At 36.3% G+C, this 20,062-nt stretch overlaps 1 protein-coding gene across 15 annotated transcripts in view; it reads right to left on the bottom strand.

Annotated features, from left to right (window-relative positions):
- The window catches only part of LOC105476856 (BCAS3 microtubule associated cell migration factor), a 710,244-nt gene that overhangs the window by 403,862 nt on the left and 286,320 nt on the right, over positions 1-20,062 (bottom strand). For all 15 annotated transcript variants that reach the window (XM_071082810.1, XM_071082809.1, XM_071082814.1 and 12 more), the window contains exon 15: positions 4,899-5,163. In XM_071082810.1, coding sequence (XP_070938911.1) covers positions 4,899-5,163 — 265 coding nt within the window. The remainder of the gene's footprint in view (positions 1-4,898; positions 5,164-20,062) is intronic.

Below are 20,062 nucleotides of genomic sequence, written 5' to 3'. Positions count from 1 at the left end.
ATTAGCTGGGCATGGTGGCATGCACCTATAATCCCAGCTACTCAGGAGGCTGAGCAGGGGAATTGCTTGAACCCAGGAGGCGGAGAATGTAGTGAGCTAAGATGGCACCACTGCACTCCAGCCTGGGTGACAGAGCAAGACCCCATCTCAAAAAAATAAATAAAGCCTTAGAATCTATATCAATTGCCAAGATACAAATAGAAACACCAAAAAGACTTTGTGCTCATGGAGGTCAATCTAATAGGAAGCCTAGACATGTCAATGAATAACCTGCATATTATAATATGATAGAAGTATGCACAACATACCAATATCAAGGTTGACAAAGACTACAAAAAGCAAAAGAAGGCTTAAGAGAGGCAGTAATATTTTAGCTTGCTTAGTAGGCATTCAAAGAGGTAATAATAGTGTCAAATAAAGAAAAGCTGCAAACAGGAAAGGTATCAAAAAATAAATACATGTGGCATATTCAAGGAAGGGTACAGAAATCTAGGTATGGTTAGACAAGAAGCTGGAAATAAGATAGGACATTTTCTAACCTAGGAATATGGTGAGACACAAAGATCTTAAGCAGAAAATTGGCAGATCATATTTATGATTAAAAAAGGAAGTGCTTATGATAGTAAAAATTTGTTAGAGATTACTGATATAGATGAGGGAAAAAATGATGATCAAGGATTCTTAACCATTTTTGTGCCACAAACTCTTTGGACCATCTGGGGAAGCCTGAGGAATATTTCCCAGAATAATACTTACAAGGCATGGGGAAAAGACATATAATTACAAAGAAAATGAACTATATTAAAGTATAGTATCAATATACTAAAAATAAAGTGTTATAGTAATGTATATAATCAATTACTACTAAAATATTATATAATCATAATAATTTCACAGTAGTGATGAGTAAAAACAATATTTTAAAATATATTCAATAATGCAAGACACTTCAAGATATATATTTCATATATAAAGTGATATGAGTATCTCTGCATTTTCTATTGGTAACAGTCTCACAAGCATGGTTAGTATTTTTGTCATGTATTTTCCATGTTCATAATAAAAAGGAAATGCTTACTTTTGGTTAAAGGATAGTGAATATAAAGATGTAAATTTTCTTCCTATCCTGTTCATGGATCACAAGAACTCCTCAACTAGACAAAGTGGATGTTCGGGCAACAAGACAGGAAATGGAAGAGATATTTATAAAGAATATATTTCAAATAAATAAACATCCTCTGGAAAGTTAAAAAAAATTGGCAAATAGATAAAATAATCCTAACCTAAACTGGATTGGGTCCAAAGAGTAAAAAGGAAATACCCCTATATCAACTGTTATTTAACAGTTTCCTTTACTTGGCTAAAAAGAGCACAGACAAACAACGGTAATACCGCCAAAACATGATTCATTTTCAAGATGAATCCCTCCCTGTTCAATGGTTTACATTGTTTTTGACCAGCATCAGACTGTTTACCCACACAAACTGTAAATACATCATTTTTAGAACTAACCAACAACAATGCCCATTTTGTTATGACATGTAAGATACAAAAAAACATGAAGAAAAATGACCATCACTGTAAGGTCCATGCTTCAAAAATGAGAAAAACTACACAGAGAAATAGAGGGAAATAAAATTTTAACACGTGTTATCTATCAGGAGGAATAGGTTGTCTGAAATTCCTTGCTTTCCAAAGGAAATCTTAAGTACAGCAGCATAGTCAAACAGTGTAGACTCTCCTCTCTGAGATTTCTGCAAAAAACATGAGGAGAGACACGAAAGCAATAAAGCTCAGCGAAAACAGTATATTTTGACTTGGAAATCTAGTATTGCTCTTTAACTACTGTCCTTTTACAAATGACAAAATCTTTCATTGGAACTTTGCAACCTTCAGCAAAAGTATATTGAAAGATATTTGTTCGCAGTCATTTAATATCTGTCTTTTCCCATGGAATAGAAGATCCATGAGGGTAGGAATGACCATAATCTTTTGTGCATATTATGCTCGAAGCCTAACACAGAAACCTCTTATGTGGTTTGCCAAATAAAGAAGCAAGAATAAGAACAAAAAAGAAGCTCAAGGGAATATTTTCTGAAGACATATAAATGTAGGGATCACAAATTCTTCTTAATTTACTAATACATCTGTGGTTTCTCTTACTGACCTAGCTGCCCCATGTGTACAGTGAATCGCTTTGCCAAAAGATTTTGGTAAAATTTTATGTTAAGAAAAACATTTAACACAAAAAGAAAAGCCCCCAAAGAACCTATACTACACATCTACATAGAGAACACAATTTTAACACTAACACCAAAACATGTAACTAGTTAAGTCTGAAACAAAACGTCTTACAAATAGCTGAAAATATCAATATCTCATAGCTTTCTAAATTTTATTTTATAAAAATTCTATTTTTTTTAAATATAAGCATTGTTTTTTCAATTTTTATTTTATGTTTAGGGGGCACATGTGCAAGTTTGTTACATGGGTAAAATGGCATGTCGCTGAGGTTTGGTGTACAAATGATCTTGTCACACAGGTAGTGAGCATAGTACCCAACAGGTAGTTTTTCAACCTTCACCCCCTCCCACTCTCCTCCTCCAGGAGTCCCCAGCGTCTACTATTCCCATCTTTATGTCCATGTATACTCAATGTTTAGTTCCCAATGACCTTTTGCATCTAGGACTGATTCTAAAAACTTTCAACCTTAAATATCATGGGTCACTAGTTAAGTTAAATACACATGAATAACAATCATTCTCATTAAAAATAATAGAACAAAAGCATAAAGTATGATCTCAGGAGTAGAGAGGTCCCATTTTTTTGAGTTACAAAAGTCCCGAGGATAACATTTACCTATATTTTTTCAGTCTATCTTAAAGCTTCCTACAGTATGTATGTGTGTGTATATACACACACACACATCTGGAATTCATCAGATACTACAAAAGAATGTGTAATGTGGTCAGTATAGAAGCTGAAACAAATTAAGAAAGGTACATACTCAAAAGAATTACAAAGAAGTACTCAAATACGTGAACACACATATTCATAACAGCACTATTCACAATAACCAAAAGGTAGAAACAACCCAAATGTACATCAGTGGATGAATGGATCAATTGTGTTATATTCCTACAATGGAATATAATTTACCCACAAAAAGGAATGAGGTGTTAATATATACTACAATGTGGATGAACTTCAAAAACATTATACTAAATGAAAGAAGGCAGAAACAAAAGGTCATATATTCTATAATTAAATTTATATAAAATACACAGAACAAGTAAATTTAACAATTTACAAAGCAGAGAGTGGTGTTTGCTAGGGGTTTAGGGGAAAGAAGAATGAAGAGTAAGTGCTTAAAGAATATGTGGTTTCCTCTTGGAGTGAGGAAAATGCTTTGTAAACAGAGGTTGTGGTGGCACAACATTATGAATGTACCATCACGTTTACATGGCGAACATTATGTTATGTAAATTTCAGGTCAATTAATAAAATAACAATGACTTTCTGTGGTAACCATAACCTCTCTATATAAGATTCCCCAATCTTGAAAACCTAATATGGTCACCCATCAAGGGGAATCTGCAATGCTCCAAAAAAGCCAACGTTTTCTATCGTTCTAGTGAGAATGAAATGGTACAACCACTCCAGTGTTATTTATCAAGGTTAAGATTCATCTACGTTATGATCAAGAATTTCCACTCAAAAATTAGTATGCATATTATCCCCAAACCTGAAACCATGCAATGTACATCAGCAGTAGTAGAAAGGATAAATAAATAGAAGTACAATGGAATAAATGAGAGCTGTAAATAAATGAACTAAACCTACCTGCAACAACAAAACTTAATCTCACAAATATGTTAAAGAAGCCAAAGATATCAAAATATACATACTCTATAATTTCATTTACATAAAATGGGAACAACAGTGTTTAAGGACACTTGCTTAGGAGTAGAACTATTTTAAAAAGTAAAGAAGTGGTTACCATAAAAATGAGAATTGTGGTTTAATGTTATGCAGAAGGTATGCAAAAGAGAGATTCCAATAATGTTCCATTTATTGATTGGGATGATGGTTACACAGCTACTTGCTCTAAGAAAAATTACTGAGATACACTATTTTTTGTTTGTTTTTCCTGTGACACATTAGCAGAAATCCCGCCAATCCCATTTTAAAATAAAATGCAGCTGGGCTCACACCTGTAACCCCAGAACTTTGGGAGGCCGAGGTGGGCGGATCACAAGGTCAGGAGTTCAAGACCAGCCTCGCCAACATAGTGAAACCCCATCTCTACTAAAAATACAGAAAATCAGCCAGTCGTGGTGGCAGGCACCTGTAATCCCAGCTACTCAGGAGGCTGAGGCAGGAGAATCACTTGAATCTGGGAGGCAGAGGTTGCAGTTAGCCGAGATTGCGCCATTGCATTCCAGCCCAGGCTACAGTGCAAGACACCATTTCAAAAAAAAAAAAAAGCAAATGGTGCTCTATCTAAAATACACATTACCCATGACTATTTCTTTCCAACAATAAATACTTCTTAATAAACTACAGTGTCCCATTGAACACAATGTTCTGAAAGAGATAAGTAAAAAGGAGGTTCAGTTCCCTGGAGTTATAAAAATAGTTCCAAGTTTTATATTCCATAAATATGATACCAAATATCCCTTATATATTGAAACAGGGAGTTAAAATAGCATGGTAAAGATCATCATTACTATATTGGCTCCAATTTATTAAATGATTTAATAATTAAGAATTTCATATAAGCCTAAGATCTTCTTTTTACATGAACAGACTATAACAAGTTTAGTTTTACCCCAGATCTGTAAAAAGAAGGACAAAGGGAAGGAAGATTCAAGACAACAGTGGAGACAGAAAATTACCATGCAAGGGTGACCCAGAAGGGCTGCTTGATAGACCTGGAACAGGGCTACAGCGACCTCCTTGCTTAGACGTCAGTTCTTGTTCAATCTCTTCCAGTCCAGCACTTTTCTGGAAACGGCTCATGCGATTCACTACTCGTGGTGACATATGTGTACGAACACAAGGCTGGCCACCATAAGGGTTGATGGGGAAAACGTGGGAAGTACCCCGGAGAGTACTGACCACAACCCAGCGACAGTCATGGCTGAAGCAGATGTCTTGTACCTAGAAATGAGATAAGAAAAGATACAAAAATGTCTCAAACTACTTGGATTTATCTAAGAGTATCGCACATCACCAAATATGAATATAAATGATTGCCTCATTATCAAATGTACCTAAGATCAGGTAATAAATAAAAATTTATTCTACAGATGAGTTTCACAATGACGGCTGACCAAAACTCCATTAGGTAGAATGTTATTTCAATAGTCAGGGATACAGGATCTTGAAGAGAGGTGAAATGCAAAGAAATTAGGATCTTAAAACACTCAGTGCCCTTTGCCCCCCAACACACACACATAACTGATAACAATAATAACTCATGTATCTGCAGTGGCTCATGTATTTGCAAGCTTTTTCTATAAGAGGCCATATGGCCTTATAGGATGTAAAAGCTCTACTGTCTGTTGCAATTACTCAACTCTACTCTTGGACTGTCAAAGCAGTCATAGAACATATGTAAATGAATGAGTGCAGTTATGTTAAAAAAACACACACAAAACTTTATTTACAAAAACAAGTGGTGAGCCACAGACCTAAGCCAGGGAAAGTTAATTGGTAAGACACATCATACAGTGAATAAAGAATCTCCAGTATTTTTGAATTAGCAAATTGAATTTACTACCTTTATCTCAATATCAGTCAACTGGTGACAACTTGAGCAAAAATATCTCCATTTACTTATTTGAGAAAAAATTAAAGAACGCTAAGGAAAATTTGATACTGTTATAAGCATTTTAAAGCATAGCCTCTAACAGGAAAGCAGGTCACAGATACTTAAGTTTTCTACACTGACTAAATTAATTTTCCACCACCTAAAACAATTGTCAAATAGTGTTTTTAAAAATCCAGACAAGAGAAAAAGCACAGTAGAATAAATATATTTGTGAATGAAACTTAACATGAAAAAATATATGGATACAGTGAAAGCAGTACCAAGAGGGAAGTTTATAGTTATAAGCACCTAAATTAAAAAAAAGGAAAACTTCAAATAAACAATCTAACAATGCATCTTAAAGAACTAGAAAAGCAAGAGGAACCCAAACCCAAAATTAGTAGAAGATAAATAATAAAGATCAAAGCAGAAATAAATAAAATTGAAATGAAGAATACAAAAGATTAACAAAATGATAAGTTGGTTTTTTGGAAAAATAAACAAAATTGACAAATCTTTAGCTGAACTAAGAAAAAAAGAGAGAAGATTCAAATAAAATCAGAGATGAAAAAGGAGACATTATGACTGATACTACAGAAATTCAAAGGATCATTAGAGGCTACTATGAGCAATTATATGCCAATATGTTGGAAAATCTTGAAGAAATGGATAAATTCCCAGACACATACAACCTAACAAGATTGAACGATGAAAAAATCCAAAACCTGAACAAACCAGTACCAAGCAATGAGACTGAAGATGTCATAAGTCTCCCAGCAAAGAAAAACCCAGGACCAATGGCTTCACTGCTGAATTTTAGATGTTTTACCAAACATCTAAAGAAGAACTAATATCAATCCTACTCCAACTATTGAGAAGAATAGAGGAGGAAGGAATACTTTCAACCTCATTCTACAAAGCTAGTACTACTCTGATACCAAAACCAAACACATACATCAAAAAGAAAGAAAGAAAGAAAGAAAGAAAGAAAGAAAGAAAGAAAGAAAGAAAGAAAGAAAGAAAGAAAGAAAGAAAGAAAGAAAGAAAGAAAGAAAGAAAGAAAGAAAGAAAGAAAGAAAGAAAGAAAGAAAGAAAGAAAGAAAAGAAAAGAAAAGAAAAGAAAAGAAAAGAAAAGAAAAGAAAGGAAAAAAACATTTAAGTCTCTAATCCATCTTGAATTAATTTTCGTATAAGGAGTAAGGAAAGGATCCAGTTTCAGCTTTCTACTTATGGCTAGCCAATTTTCCCAGCACCATTTATTAAATAGGGAATCCTTTCCCCATTTCTTGTTTCTCTCAGGTTTGTCAAAGATCAGATGGCTGTAGATGTGTGGTATTATTTCTGAGGACTCTGTTCTGTTCCATTGGTCTATATCTCTGTTTTGGTACCAGTACCATGCTGTTTTGGTTACTGTAGCCTTGTAGTATAGTTTGAAGTCAGGTAGCGTGATGCCTCCAGCTTTGTTCTTTTGACTTAGGATTGTCTTGGAGATGCGGGCTCTAATACCATAAAAATCCTAGAGGAAAACCTAGGTAGTACCATTCAGGACATAGGCATGGGCAAAGACTTCATGTCTAAAACACCAAAAGCAACGGCAGCAAAAGCCAAAATTGACAAATGGGATCTCATTAAACTAAAGAGCTTCTGCACAGCAAAAGAAACTACCATCAGAGTGAACAGGCAACCTACAGAATGGGAGAAAATTTTTGCAATCTACTCATCTGACAAAGGGCTAATATCCAGAACCTACAAAGAACTCAAACAAATTTACAAGAAAAAAACAAACAACCCCATCAAAAAGTGGGCAAAGGATATGAACAGACATTTCTCAAAAGAAGACATTCATACAGCCAACAGACACATGAAAAAATGCTCATCATCACTGGCCATCAGAGAAATGCAAATCAAAACCACAATGAGATACCATCTCACACCAGTTAGAATGGCGATCATTAAAAAGTCAGGAAACAACAGGTGCTGGAGAGGATGTGGAGAAATAGGAACACTTTTACACTGTTGGTGGGATTGTAAACTAGTTCAACCATTATGGAAAACAGCATGGCGATTCCTCAAGGATCTAGAACTAGATGTACCATATGACCCAGCCATCCCATTACTGGGTATATACCCAAAGGATTATAAATTATGCTGCTATAAAGACACATGCACACGTATGTTTATTGCAGCACTATTCACAATAGCAAAGACTTGGAATCAACCCAAATGTCCATCAGTGACAGATTGGATTAAGAAAATGTGGCACATATACACCATGGAATACTATGCAGCCATCAAAAAGGATGAGTTTGCGTCCTTTGTAGGGACATGGATGCAGCTGGAAACCATCATTCTTAGCAAACTATCACAAGAACAGAAAACCAAACACCGCATGTTCTCACTCATAGGTGGGAACTGATCAATGAGATCACTTGGACTCAGGAAGGGGAACATCACACACAGGGGCCTATCATGGGGAAGGGGGAGGGGGGAGGGATTGCATTGGGAGTTATACCTGATGTAAATGATGAGTTGATGGGTGCAGCACACCAACATGGCACAAGTATACATATGTAACAAACCTGCACGTTATGCACATGTACCCTACAACTTAAAGTACAATAATAATAAATAAATTTAAAAAAAAAAAAAAAGGAAAAAAACAAGAAAGAGGAAAGGGAGGGGAGGGGAGGGAAGGGAAGAGGAGAGGAGGGGAGGGAAGGGAAGAGGAGAGGAGGGGAGGGAAGGGAAGAGGAGAGGAGGGGAGGGAAGGGGAGGGGAGGGAAGGGGAGAGAAGGGGAGGGAAGGGAAGGGAAAGAAACCTACAGGCCAATTTCCCAGGTGAACACTAATGTAAAAATCCTCAACAAAATACTAGTAAACCAAATTCAACAACACATTTAAAAAAATCATTTATCATGACCAAGTGGAATTTATCCCAGGTATGCAAGGACAGCTCAACATACACAAATCAATGTGACATGCTACATCAAGAGAATAATGGATGAAAACCATATAATCATTTCAATTGATGCTGGAAATACATTTGATAAAAATTCAACATTACTTCATAATAAAAACTCTCAAAAAACTGAGTATAGAAGGAAAATACCTCCACACAAGAAAAGCCATGTACAATAGACCCACAGCTAGCATCTTACAGAACAGGGAAAAACAGAAAGCCTTTCTGCCAAGATTTGGAACAAGACAAGGATGCCTACTTTTATCACTCTTATTCAACAAAGTACTGGAAGTCCTAGCCAGAGCAATCAGACAGGAAATAAAAGGTATCCACACTGGAAAAAAAGTCAAATGAGCCTTGTTTGCAGAACATATGATCTTATATTCAGAAAAACCTAAAGACTCCACCAAGAAAACTATCAGAACTGATAAACAAATTCAGCCAGGTTGCAGGATACAAAATCAACATACAACAATCAGTAGCATTTCTACAGGCCAAATGTGAACAATCTGAAAAAGAAATTTACAAAGTAATCCCACTTACAATAGCTACAAATAAATAACTAGCAATTGGCCGGGCGCGGTGGCTCAAGCCTGTAATCCCAGCACTTTGGGAGGCCGAGATGGGCAGATCACGAGGTCAGGAGATCGAGACCATACTGGCTAACACGGTGAAACCCCGTCTCTACTAAGAAATACAAAAAATAGCCAGGCGAGGTGGCAGCGCCTGTAGTCCCAGCTACTCGGGAGGCTGAGGCCGGAGAATGGCGTGAACCCGGGAGGCGGAGCTTGCAGTGAGCTGAGATCCGGCCACTGCACTCCAGCCTGGGCTACAGAGCGAGACTCCGTCTCAAAAAAAAAAAAAAAAAAAAAAAAAAAAAAACTAGCAATTAACCAAAGAAGTGAAAGTTCTCTACAATGCAAACTGCAAAACACTGATAAAAAGTTAACTGAAGAGGACACAAGAAAATGGAAAGATATTCCATGTTTATGGATTGGTAGAATCAATATTGTTAAAATGTCCATACTACCCTAAGCAATCTATAGATTGAATGCAATCCCTATCAAAATGCCAATGACATTCTTTACAGAAACAGAAAAAACAATCCTAAAATGTATACAGAGCCACAAAGGACTCGGAATAACCAAAGTGATCCTGAGCAAAAAGAAAACAAAACAAAACAAAACAAAACAAAACTGGAGGAATCACATTACCTGACTTTAAATTATACTACAGAGCTATCGTAACTGAAACAGCATGGTACTGGCATAAAAGCAGACACATAGACCAATGGAACAAAACAGAGAACCAAAAAACAAATCTACATACTACAGTGAACTTACTTTCAACAAAGATGTCAAGAACATATATTGGGGAAAACACAGTCTCTTCAATAATTAGTGCTGGGCAAACTGGATATACATATGAAGAAGAATAAAAATAGATCCCTATCTCTCGCCATACACATAAATAAAAATGGATTAAAAATTTAAATAAATCTAAGACCTCAAACTATGAAACTACTACAGGAAAACATTTTAGGAAACTCCTGAACATTGAACTGGGCTAAGATTTCTTGAGTATTACCCTACAAGCACAGACAGCCAAAGCAAAAATAGACAAATGGGATCACATCAAGTTAAAAAAGATTTTGAACAGCAAAGGAAACAATCAACAAAGTGATAACCCACAGATTAGGAGAAAATATTTGTAAACTGTCCATCTGACAAGAGATTAATAACTAGAAAATATAAAGAGCTCAAACAACTCAAAAGAAAAAACATCTAACAATCCTATTTTAAAATGGGCAAAAGATATGAATAGATTTTCTCAAAAGACATACAAATGGCAAACAAGTATATGAGAAGGTGCTCAACATCAATAATCATTACAGAAATGAATATCAAAACTACAATGAGATATCATCTCCCTCAAGTTTTAAAAAAGGGCTTTTATCCAAAAAACAGGTAATAGCAAATGATGGCAAGGATGTGGAGAAAAGGGAACCCTCATACGCTATTGGTGGGAATGTAAATTAATACAACCCACATGGAGAACAATTTGGAGGTTCCTGAAAAAACTACAACTAGAGCTACTGTATGATCCAGCAATCCCCCTGCTAGGTATATACCTCAAAGAAAGGAAATCAGTATATCAAAGAGATATCTGCACTCTCATGTTTATTGCAGCATTATTCACAATAGCCAAGATGTGGAAGCAACCCAAGGACCCATGAACAGATGAACAGATAAAGAAAATGTGGTATATATACACAATGGAGTACTATTTGCCATAAAAAGAAAGAATAATATCCTGTCACTTGCAACAACATGGACAGAACTGGAGGTTATTATGTTAAGTGAAATAAGCCACTTGCAGAAAGACAAACTTTGCATGTTCTCACTTATTTGTGGGATTTAAAACTTAAAACAATAAACTCAGCCAGGCACGGTGGCTCATGCCTGTAATCCCAACACTTTGGGAGGCCAAGGTAGGCAGATCACTTGAGGTCAGGAGTTTAAGACCAGCCTGGTCAACATGGTGAAACCTCGTTTCTACTAAAAATACAAAAATTAGCCTGGTATGGTGGCATGCGCCTGTAATTCCAGCTACTCCAGAGACTGAGGTGGGAGAAACTGTTGAACCCAGGAGGTGGAGGTTGCAGTGAGCTGAGATCGCACCATTGCACTCCAGGCTAGGTAACAGAGCGAAACTCCCTCTCAATCAATCAATCAATAAAACAAAATAATGAACTCATGGAGATAGAGAGTAGAAGGATGTTTACCAGAGGCTGGAAAGGGTAGTGGAGGGAGGAGGAGGGAGTGGGGATGGCTAATGGGTACAAAAAATAGAAAAAAAATGGATAATATCTGGTATTTGATAGTACAACAGGGTGACTGGAGTCAATAATTTAATTTTACATTTTTAAATAAATAGAATGAATAAGACCTACTATTTGATAGCACAATAGGGTGACTACAGTCAATAATAACTTAATCATATATTTTTAAATAACTTAAAGAATATAATTGGGGCCAGGTGTGGTAGCTCACACCTATAATCCCAGAACTTTGGGAGGCCAAGATCAGGAGTTTGAGACCAGCCTGGCCAATGTGGTGAAACCCCGTCTCTACTAAAAATACAAAAAATTAGCCCGGCATGGTGGCGCATGCCTGTACTTCCAGCTACTGGGGAGGCTGAGGCAGGAGAATCACTTGAACTCTGGAGGCGGAGGTTGCAGTGAACTGAGATTATGCCACTACACCCCCGCCTGGGTGGCAAGAGTGAAACTCTGTCTCAAAAAGAAAAAAATATATATATGTATTGAATTGTTTATAACTCAAAGGATAAATGCTTGAGGGGATGAGTACCCCATTCTTCACTATGCACTTATTCGACTTTGTATGCCTGTATTAAAACAAAACCTTTTTTTTTTTTTTTTTTGAGATGGAGTCTCACTCTGTCACCCAGGCTGGAGTGCAGTGGTGCAATCTCGGCTCACTGCAACTTCTGTCTCCTGGGTTCAAGTGATTCTCCTGCCTCAGCCTCCCAAATAGCTGGGATTACAGGCATGGACCACCACGCCCATCTAATTTTTGTATTCTTAGTAGAGAAAGGGTTTCACCATGTTGGCCAGGCTGGTCTCGAACTCCTGACCTCAGGTAATCCGCCCACTCTGGACTCCCAAAATGCTGGGATTACAGGCGTGAGTCACAGCACCTGGATAAAACAAAACATTTCATGTACTCTATAAATATATACACCTACCTACTATGTACTCACAAAAATTTTTTTAAATAATTAAAAAATATTTTTAAAATAACTAAGAGAGTATAATTGGATTGTTTGTAACACAGAGGACACATGCTTGAGGTGATGGATACCCCAATTACCCTGATGTGATTACCATGTACTATATGCCTGTATCAAAATATCTCAAGTACCCCATAAATATACATATCTACTATGTACCCACAAAAATTAAAAATTAAAAAATAGCTGTATATATACATATCTATGTATATGAGGCATATTCGCTTCATTGTAATAACAAGAATTAGGTAAAAGTCCCCAAGTGGTCAGAGAAGCACTTTTCAATGTACTAGATCTTCAAATAAGACTACATATTTCAGAAATGCACCATGAACAAAAGCTATAGGTAGCCATTAAAGTACAAGTTTCTAATAGAGCCTGGAATCTTATAAATAAAAAAGAAATTTTAGTCTTACGTATCAAGACAAGATACTTCATTGCTAGAAAGCTGCTAGACAAACATTATCAATACATGAACAAACTCAAAATTCAACCACATGCCTACTAATCTCGACTACTGTGACACATCCAAATGACACCTTAATGATATAATTAAAGACTGTCCTGAAAGCTGAGAAATTTAACTGCCAATAATTCCAGTATTTCGGATAAATAATTGTTTCAGAAGTGTTTAACCTCTGTAGCTTGCCTACGATTATGTTCAGCTTAACTGACTTTTCTGAATAGATCAGGGATCCTATTAAAAGAAAGAATGAAAGTAGTAGAAAAGCAAGAGAAAGGAAAAAGCAGGACAAAGTAAGGTGTAAACAGAAGAAGCAAGAGAAGAGAAATACAGTACCCGAATAAATTAATATCATAATATGAAATGCATTTTCACATCACAGAGTCAACTATATAAAGAAAGGCATCTTGAGATTTATCACTGAGCAATTTATGTTCCAGCCACAGTGAACTGAACTACGTTATCTAACATCTTTTTCCAAAACACTTATAATCAAGACCACTTCCTGGTCTATCAATAAAAAGGAGTTTCTTTCTTTCATTTTAAGAATACTCAGGATATAGAGGTGGTGTTAACAATCAGTATCAAGGCAGGAAGACAGAATTCCATCTAATGCTTTTTTAGAAAACTGGTATTAGAGAAGTGATTCTGCTCTATGACCTTGAAGACATATCAGCATATATAAATGAGCAGAGAAGGACTGCTAAAGATAATAGCTGTCAAAATAAGTAGGGAAAGTGTAATCCTTTCAATAACATTACAGAGGATAACAAGTTGCCTATCCACGAAATGTAAAATAATGTAACTGTTGCTATTAGTTAACTAGCTGGATGGTTTTTCAGACATTATTAAAAATGGAAAAATCCTGTAAAAATGGAAAACTAGTAATAAGATGATGACATTATCTGCATGATTTTTGGACCTCAATTACGGAACGTTATTTCTAATTAACATTTTCTCGTTATAAAAAGAAGAGCTAGATAGGAGTCGAGTCACATTACTGATTGAATTCTATAGCACTAAATATCATGAATATCATGACAAATAATATTTACTATGTAGAGATTAGGCAACTGTGGTAACAAATATTAAACAAGTCCAGGTACCACTCACTATCTAAACCCCTGCTCTGAAATTTAGGACACAAACATATTTATATGATTATTTCTTTAAGACACTCACTAGTCAGTATTTTGAACTCAGGTACTAAGCAGCTGTGAAGAGCAAGAGATAAACTATTTGTACTCCTGGTTGGCCACATTTTAAAATCCTATAAAACCAACACAGAAAATGTTTGTGGACATAAGAGAAGTGGAGGTTTCTTTTAGAACTGGGGTCAGTAAACTTTTTCTGTAAAGGACCAGATAATAAATTTTAGGCCTTGAAGACAAGAAAGCAAAATCAAGAGTACTATGTAGTTGTTTATAACAAGAGAAAAACCAAATTTTGACAAAAATTTTGGTTGATGCAATTCAAAATATAATATTTCAATATAGTTTTTTTGTAATATAGATCTACAATGAGAAGAATGGCATTCTTTTTATTGGAATAATCTTTTGCTCAGTTGAAATTCAAAGTTAGTGTTATTAGATTCTCCACAATACAGAGAGGAAAAACTAAAGAAAGTCTTCCCTTAAGAAAAATCCATACAAGACATGAGTTAAGAACATGAGACCAATGAAATTAAGGTACTTTATTTTTAAGGTACTTTAAAACATTCAATAGCAAGCCAGGTGCAGTGGTGTACTTGTAGCCCCAGCTACTCAGGCTAAGGTAGAAGGATCGCTTAAGCCCAGGAGTTATGTGGCTGCAGTGAGCTATGATTGTGCCACTGCACTCTAGCTTGGGCAATAGAGTGAGACCCCAATTTGTAAAATAAATTAATTAATTTTAAAAAATACGGATTATCTGCTTGAAGAAAAATGACATTCAATAGTAAGCAGACATTTTGTTTGTTTTCAAGGTAGAATATAGCTATATATAATAAAATAATAAAACATGAACACAGAAAATCACTTTAGTATTTAAAAAAAAAAATCACACACACATAAATCCCACAACTATTTTTCATTATCTTGGAACACATTCTTCTTTCAGGCAACTGTTAATGCAAAAATACAGTATATCTATCCATTTATATATATCACATAACTACATATACACGTTTGTGCATACACATACAATTTCTTTTCAGATTAGATTTAAAATACCAATTTGAAATGAAAAATAATCTACAAAGTTTGATATTTAGAAGATTACGAAAACACATGGAAACAGTACTATAAATATAAAGCCATATATATATTTTAAGCTTTACCTAGAGGCAATATATCATAGTAAATATATTTACCACTTACAAGCTATATGGCCATATGAAAGTTAATTACCAGCTCTGTGCCTTGAGATTCTTCATTTGCAAAATAGGAATAATTATGCCAGTTTCATAGGGTTGTTGGGTATGAGTTATTACATACAGCACTTAGAAGAGTGTCTAGCACTTAATAAGCACTATACAAAGATGTTTGCTATTGTCATCATAAAAATATATTCCAACTCTGTCCAAATGTCTGTTTTCACTGCTATCAACATACTACTATCACTCTTGTGGCCAGGCATAGTGGCTCACACCTGTAATCCTAGCACTTTGGAAAGCCAAGGCAGGCAGATCACTTGAGGTAAGGGGTTCCAGACCAGCCTGGCCAACATGGTGAAACCCTGTCTCTACTAAAAATACAAAAATTAGCTGGGTGTGGTGGCACACACCTGTAATCCCAGCTACTTGGGAGGCTGAGGCAGGAGAATTGCTTGAACCTGAGAGGCAGAGGCTGCAGTGAGCTGAGATCATGCCACTGCACTCCAGCCTGGGTGACAGACCGAGACTCCATCTCAAGAAAAAAAAAAAAACAACCAAAAAAAACACTTAAAACACTATCATCTACCAGGTTACTGTATTAGTCTCTTACTTGGACTCTTAATCGAGATCACCTATAAGCAACCCAAGTCAAAGTAAACAAATCATACCTCTTCAACATTAAAAACTTTTTGTGTACAAAGAATACATTGGCTGGGCATGGTAGCTCATGCCTATAATCCCAGCTCCTTGGGAGGTGGAAGTGGGAGGACTGCTGGAGGCCAGGAGTTCAAGGCTAGCCTGTGCAACATAGCAAGGACCTGTCTCTACAAAAAATAAAAACAAATTAGCCTGGCATGGTGGCACATGCCTGTAGTTCCAGCTACTCAAGAGGCTGGGGTGGGAGAATCACTTCAGCCCAGGAGCGTGAAGCTGCAGTGGGCCATACTGGTGTCATTGCATGCCAGCAGTGTGAAAACCCGTCTCAAAAGAACAACAACAACAACAAAAGTCAGGTACGGTTGCTCCTGTCTATAGTCCCAACATTTTGGGAGGCTGAGGTGGGCAGATCACTTGACCCCACAAGTTCAAGACTAGACGGGGCAACATAGTAAAACCCCGCCTCTACAAAAAAAAAAGAAAAATTAGCTGAGCATAGTGGTGTGCGCCTGTCGTCCCAGCTATCTGTAGTCCCAGCTACTCAGGAGGTTGAGGTGGGAGTATTGCTTGAGCCCAGGGAGGTCAAGGCTGGTGTGGGCTGTGATCACACCACTATATTTTACCCTGGGTAACAGAGTAAGACCCTGTTTTTAAAAAAAAAAAAAAGAATACCATTAAGAAAGTAAAAAAAGCCATAAAATGAATGGGAGAAAGTATCTGCAAATAATACTTCTGATAAAGATCTAGTATCTAGAATACATAAATAACTTAATTCAACAGCATAAAGACAACCCAATTAAAAGTAAGCAAAAGACTGGGACAAATATTTCTCCAAAGAAGATAAACAAATGGCCAATAGCATATGAAAAGACTCTCAACATTATTAGTCATTAAGGAAATGCAAATAAAAACCACAACGAGATACCACTTCATATCCAAAAGAATGGCTAAAATAAAAAAGATGAAAACAAGTTTTGGTGAGGATGTGTAGAAACTGAAACCCTCAAATTTCCATAGGGGAAATATAAATGGTGTAGCCACTTAGAAAGTGCTTCCGCCAAGTGCAATGGCTCACACCTGTAATCCCAGTACTTTGGCAGCCTGAAGTGGAAAGCACCTGAAGCCAGAGAGATAAGCCTGGGCAATACAGTGGAACTTTGTGTCTACAAAAAGAAAAAAGAAAAATAGCCAGGTGTGGTGGCATGTGCTTGTAGTCCCAATCACTTGGGAGGCTGAGACGGGAGGATCACTGGTGCCCAGGAATTCGAGGCTGCAGTGAGCTATGATTGAGCCACTGCACTCCAGCCTGTGCAACAGAGGACTCCATCTCTAAAAAATAAAAGCTTAAAAAAAATTGTTTCCAAAACTTTAACATAAAGTTACCATATGACCCAGCATTTTCACTCCTAGATATCGAAACATATGTTCATACAAAAACCTACATACAGGCTGGGCGTGGTGGCTCATGCCTGTAATCCCAGCACTTTGGGAGGCCAAGTCCAGCGGATCATGAGGTCACGAGATCGAGACCATCCTGGCTAACACGGTGAAACCCCATATCTACTAAAAATACAAAAAATTAGCTGGGCATGGTGGCGGGCGCCTGTAGTCCCAGTTACTTGGGAGGTTGAGGCAGGAGAATGGCATGAACCCGGGAGGTGGAGCTTGCAGTGAGCCGAGATTGCGCCACTGCACTCCAGCCTGGGTGACAGAGCAAGACTCTGTCTCAAAAAAAAGAAAAAAAAAAAAAAAACTACATACAAATGTTCACAGCTGGATTCCTAAGCCCAAACATGCAAATAACTTAAATGTCTATCAATTGATAAATGAATAAACAAAATGTGATATATCCATATATTGAAATAGTATTCATTCATGAATAGGAATGAAGTTTCTGATGCATATTTAAAAATGGATGAACTTTGAAGCATTATGCAAAGTGAAAGAAACCAAACATAAAAGTCCACATATTGTATGATTCCATTTTATATGAAAAGTATAAAATAAGCAAATCCACAGACACAGAAAATAGATCAGTAATTGCCAAGGATCAGGGAGAAGTGGATGGAGAGTGACTTGATAGATACTAGGTTCATTTTGGGGTGATGAAAAATGTTCTTGAATTGAATGATAGTGATCAACGTATAACTCTACGAATATACTAAAAAGACACTGAATTGTATGTTATAAAATGGTGAACTTTATGTATGTGAATTATACCTCAATAAATCTGTCACAAAAAAATGAAAGGAACACTAACTAACTAGTTTGCTGAAAGTGAAGTTCTATAGCCTCTTTTTATAGTTTGTGGTTTCACTTAATCGGCCTCTTAGTTCTTAGAGATGCCATTGCTGTCCTATGCTCAAAGGAAGATAAGCAGCTGCCGAGAAGCCTAAACTAGCATTTTTATCTGAGCATTTCACATCTGGGGTTGGGTTAAACAAGCGGCTTGAATATAATATGGGTAAAAGGTATAACCAGATGTTCTTGTTAAGTTTCCTTCCATTCAGCATAAAAGTATGCCATGAGAAGAAAAACTCAAGCAAACAGCACCTAACTTAATCTGGGAATCCTCATTAGGGCACTCATTATTACCAATTTGGAGTTTTTAAGTATACAAATATCAGTTCTTAACTAATGAGATACAAATACAGTATTACAGTGTTTAATTAAATGTTTTGCAAATTTATGTTAGGTTATGTAATTTACCATTCATTAAATGTTTCCTGTATTATTTAGCATAAGATCTCACATTTATTTCTCATTATAATGATATAAAATTTGGCTAATCAGAAACCAATTAGGCCTCTAAAAAGCTAATATATTTGCTCTTTAAAATGTACTATAGTCATAGTCCAGTAATTCTGATTTATACAAATACTTTGAGTAATGTGAGTTATTCATTTAAAAATATTTCATTGATTTGAGAATTCAAAACTGTAGTATTTGGGGCAACCAATATCTAATACAGTAGATGTACTCACATGGAACATAAAATTTCTCAAGGGGGTTTTTCAATTATGTTCAACATTTTATCAAAACTTAAAAAAATTAATTCACAAAATGGGTTGAAGTCAAAGCACATATGAAACAAGAGGACTGGGTACTAGAACTAAATGTTACTACATTTCAGCATCTAAGACGTAGAAATCAGCATTTTATAAGGCTGTGAATTCACCACCAAAAACTCAATAACAACCTCAATTTATAAGAGTGATAACATTTTGGGATTATTTAACATCCTAAAATCTAAAGCAGAGATTGTTATACTTTAGTGTGATAAGAAACACTTAGATTATCTGTACAAAATGCAGATCCTGTGGTCCCACCTTCGGAATTATGATTCAGTAGGTATTTGGGTAGGAGGGGGGATGACCAAGAAATATGCATTTTCAGAATACTTAAATAATAACTCTGGTATTGATCAGCAATACCAGGCTAGAAAATAAAGTGACCAACAATAGCATTCCCTCCAACCCCATATCAAACCTTGGAAATTATAGAAAAAATATTTTTAGGCTGGGTGCAGTAGCTCACGCCTGTAATCCTAGCACTATGGGAGGCCAAGGCAGGCGGATCACTTGAGGTCAGGAGTTCGAGACCAGCCTGGTCAACATGGTGAAACCCTGACCCTACTAGAAACACAAAAGTTAGCCAGGCATGGTGGCATGCACCTGTAATCCCAGCCACTCGGGAGGCTGAGGCAGGAGAATAGCTTGAACCCAGGAGGTGGAGGTTGCAGGGAGCTGAAATTATACCACTGCCTTCCAGCCTGGGGGAACACAGCAAAACTCCTTCTAAAAAAAAAATACATATATATATACATATATATATATATATATACGCGCGCTCACACACACACACACATTCTTTTTTAATAATGAGGGAATAGCAATGGTTGTCTAGGGCAGCAGCAGGGCAGAGAGCACTGACCAAAAAGGGCAGGAGTCTGAGACAAGAAAAATATTCTATATCTTAATTGTGGTGATGATTATACAGATT

This window comes from Macaca nemestrina, chromosome 17 (genome assembly GCF_043159975.1).
Source record: "Macaca nemestrina isolate mMacNem1 chromosome 17, mMacNem.hap1, whole genome shotgun sequence".
In the NCBI taxonomy this organism is placed as follows: domain Eukaryota; kingdom Metazoa; phylum Chordata; class Mammalia; order Primates; family Cercopithecidae; genus Macaca; species Macaca nemestrina.
Note: the sequence above shows the minus strand (reverse complement) of the source record. Positions and strands in the feature narration are given on the sequence as shown.